We start from the raw sequence: 4,050 nt of genomic DNA on the forward strand, positions 1-4,050 counted from the left end.
GGGGGGGGGGGGGGGGGCCTGGATGAATATGGGAGGGGAGCAGGATCACTGACCAGTGCTATTTCCTTCCGTTTAACAGGCCATTTCCTTAAGCTGCAGGAATAAGGACTGATTCCCTTGCTGGTATTTTCCTCCTCCACACGGGGGACACCTTTCCATATCTAGAAATAAGCTTCAGTCTCACATCCTTTTTTTAACTGAGCTCCTGACTTCCTATATCTCTGGGCTGGGCGGTTACCTCTTCATTGGTCCTTCACAGCAAAGCTCCTCCAAACAGTCTACAATTGCTGTTCAAATGTCTCCACTTCTTCACACTTCATCCTATTTCTTTGCAAGTTCTGTCTTTACTATCTCATGAAAAATTTTCAACGGGCATTTTAAGAAATGCTCACTATTTGCAGATTTCAATCTAGTAGATTAAATCTAGTAATAGTCTTAATAGATTAGATTTTAATGTAATCAATTCTTTTTTCAGTTTAACTGAATTTTATGTGACCCTTGGCAGCAGTGATCTTATTCCTGAAATGCCCCTTCCCCAACATTCCTGTGACTATACTATAGTTACTTCATTCCCCCTTGCCTGCTGCTCCAATGTTGGTGATCTAACAACAAACATAACACTTGCCCAGTTTCCCCCAACTTCCATGTCTAAGGCCACCCTGAGAAAACTAGGGATCCCCAAATGGAGAGCCATAAGCACCTCAAGTTAACCTTCCAACTGGGTTACCAGTTTACTCCATCAGCTGAACTAGAAATGTGAAATCACCCCATTCTTTCCCTTTTCTCACTGCTCACCTCACTTTCAGCAGTAATCAAGTCTTCTAAAACTCCGTTTATGTAAAGACTGTTCTTCCACTTGCTGAGTCCACAGCAGTGTTCAGGACCTCTCAGCCTCCTTCAGGTCCTTCAGAGGTAGGTCCCAGCCCTCCCCCATCCATTCTCCAAAGACAAAGATCTTTAAGGAAACATAAACCTGTTCCTTTTCTTTCTTTCTTTCTTTCTTTCTTTCTTTCTTTTAATCAGTTTGAGAAATCTCTGACTTCATGTCTGGATGTCAGCCCCTATCTAGCAGATGATCTTAGACAAGTCACTTCTCCCAAATTCTCATCTGTCATGAAAGGTTGAGGTTGGATCAACAGTAGTGGTTTACAAATTCAGGAACCACCTCCTATGCAGGGACTAGGGGCCAAGCAAGCAGGGATCCAGGATTCCATTTCTGATTTCCCAAAAGTTTCTCCTATTCCACTCATTTCATTTAAGATTCTATCCTTGGAGCAAAAAGTTTTGTTTCTTTAAATCACCTGACTAGATTACTCTAAGATACTGTGCAGCTGCTAAAATGGTGTGATTTTTCTCAACAGGTACTAAATCAAGCACTGGATACAAGAATCATCCAAAGATGATCACATTGTTCTTAGTGCAGAAAGGAGTCTATAGTATTACTCTCTATTACTTCCTCTTCTACCTCCCCCACAAAAAACTCCATCCATACTTGGGGTAGAATAAAGGATTTCTCTTTAACCAATCTTACAGCCCACACAGTTCCCTGCATACCCCCAGAAAACGATTTTTTTCACATGCAGAAATGCTCTTAAATTCAGTAGCTGATTTGTAAGGGAACATAGATAGGCAAGGAAAATGTAGCTATTTTGTTTTACCTGATTAGAACAATCTTGAGAAATTTATTTTCTGTTCTTGGCAAAATTCTCTCTCAGATCTAACTAATCACACCTCCACTACAGCAACAAGTGTACTTCAAATTAACAAACACAGCACTAAGGAACAAATCCTGTCTATACGGTTTTTAAACACCCGCATGACTGAAATGGTCTATGTGTCCAAGGTGTTCAGGAGTGACAGAGAGTCTAATAGTGAGAGGAAAGGCATATCCAATATCAGTCATTACAGATTAGCCGAGAACTGCTGGGCTGAGTGCAGGCAACTGCACGATTTGAGATACTGGTCTTATTTCCCCTGCAAACAAACAAATCTATCAAATTTTCCTTAAAAGATGATTAAGCATTAATCATTTATGTCTTTGACTGTATAGTTAATATTAAAAAGATTTCCTTGACTTTTATGACCTTAGTCTGGGTAATCGATCAAAATAGCAGTTATTTTAAAAATGCAAAGCTTAAGCCCCATTCAGCTAAATCTTCGTTAGTCATTATTTAGAAGTGCACCTCTTGAAAGTCTGCATTTTTACATTGTAAATGATATAAGATTTTATTTTGCTATTTTACCTTCCTGAGAAATAAAAATTATACCTTTTGTAAACAATCTTCAAATCTCGCCACTCAAGAAAGCTGCACATTTTCGGTTTCCGGGCCAAAACAGTTTGAACAAGTTCTCTTGTGATCTTCTTCTTCTCTTTGTCTGACAATGGGACATACCATTTCTGTAGTCGCAGCTTTCCTTGCCGACTAAAAAGCAACATAAACTGCATCTGTTAAGACAAACAGAACCAACAGGACCAAGATTGCAAGCAATACTTTGATTCAACAAAGTTAGGCAGAGGTGCCATAGTTCATAGAGAAACTTTGGGGGGCAGATGTAGAACAAGGGATTAGTCATCAGCAGTATGGCATGCTAGTGAAAATAGCAGGAAATTCCTGTAGAAAGATCTTCCCACTAGATATAAATCTCCCCACCCCACCCAGTTCCACTTAAGTTTGGAGAAGAGAGTATAGGGGCTAGGGAAAGAAAGCAAGTGATCGTCTGGGGTAGAAACTCTAGGGGAAAAAAAATAATAACTCTTGCCATTTAACTATTGTCCACCTGTGTTACATGAACATGTATGATCAAAAGACGATTGTTGACATCAAGTGGTTCACGGAGAGTTTGCTTGCTTCTGTTTCACCTTACAGATTAAAGCCCAACAGGTAAAATACTATACCAATACCAAAAATGCACTTTTCCTAATAAAAGTCGGATGTGTCGGCATCTCTTCTCTCACTTTTAAAAAATTTCAACATAAACATACACACAATAAGGTGCGTTAAATGTAGTATTATGAAAGAGAATATAAAGCTTAAAAAAGCCAAAATAAGTTACACACAGAGACATTACACGAAATACTTCATTTAAAAGAATAAAAAACCAGCACTAGATGGGGTAGATGTATTTTATATTTAAACTGTTTTGTATATATTTATCTGGAACGTGCAAATATGTTGACCAGTCTACATGTTTAATTTTTAGGGAAAGCTCCTAGCAATTCAACCGGTCTTCTCAACTGCAAACAGATAAGCATGGCGTCGAGAAAGATAATTTAATGGTAAAATTCAGGCAGTTTTTTCTGTTAACTACCTTAAGTTTTTTAGTAGTCTTACTGCAAGCAAGATTCCAGACTTATTGTTAACATTCACCACACCATCTTGGATTTGAATACGGGGTGGAGGGATTTACACAAGCAATTGAGAATAGAGCGAGTCCTAAATTTCGCTGAAGAATGATTGTCGTTTTTTGTTAATTATCGAAAGCGGCATCAACAAGAGTTAGAAATTTATGATGCGGCCATGTAACTTCATTAAAGTTAAAATTAATTGCCCTATTACACCTCACTTAAAACGCTTCATGGCACAAAATAAACGAACACTGCTTGGGGATATGCGGGAGTCCCGCAGACCAGCTCTGGTAAGGAGCGGCATCGGCGGGGTAGTGCGCACAGCATCCACCAACCGTCCACCACCGCACTCCGCGACCAGAACTCAGGAGACCGCATTCCAAGGGTCTTAGAGCCCAGGAAGGGCGAGGGCTGGCCGGCCGAAGAGGTGTGGGCTCCAGCTGCCGGCAGCGGGGTCCGTGTCCCCCCAGCCCCCAACACACACACTTTACAGGACGAACCAGGACACCAAGAATTGACTCTTAAAAATGAATTATGCGCGGACACCGGACGACTCCCGCTCGCGAGCGGACAATTCTTCCTGCCCTCTAGTTAGAAACCAACGCTCCGCTTTGCCGCAAATCCCAGGGCACCTCGATTCCTAGAGATTGGTATTAAAAACAATGGCTCGGCCGCGGCGCGGGATCGGAGCCAGCGTTCCTCGG

The 4,050-nt window shown here is 41.1% G+C and overlaps 1 protein-coding gene across 4 annotated transcripts in view; it reads right to left on the reverse strand.

The window, feature by feature from the left end:
* AP1S2 (adaptor-related protein complex 1, sigma 2 subunit) overlaps positions 1-4,050 on the reverse strand; it is a 27,456-nt gene that overhangs the window by 21,883 nt on the left and 1,523 nt on the right. For all 4 annotated transcript variants that reach the window (XR_001145860.1, XM_012730374.1, XM_004689879.2 and 1 more), the window contains one exon: positions 2,268-2,446. Coding sequence is in view for 3 of the 4 variants with exons in the window: in XM_012730374.1 (XP_012585828.1) it covers positions 2,268-2,446 (179 nt within the window). In the remaining variant the exon portion in view is untranslated. Of the gene's footprint in view, positions 1-2,267; positions 2,447-4,050 lie in introns of those variants that run through there.

The sequence above is a fragment of the Condylura cristata genome, unplaced genomic scaffold, assembly GCF_000260355.1.
Source record: "Condylura cristata isolate star-nosed mole 26May11 unplaced genomic scaffold, ConCri1.0 scaffold00027, whole genome shotgun sequence".
Taxonomy (NCBI): domain Eukaryota; kingdom Metazoa; phylum Chordata; class Mammalia; order Eulipotyphla; family Talpidae; genus Condylura; species Condylura cristata.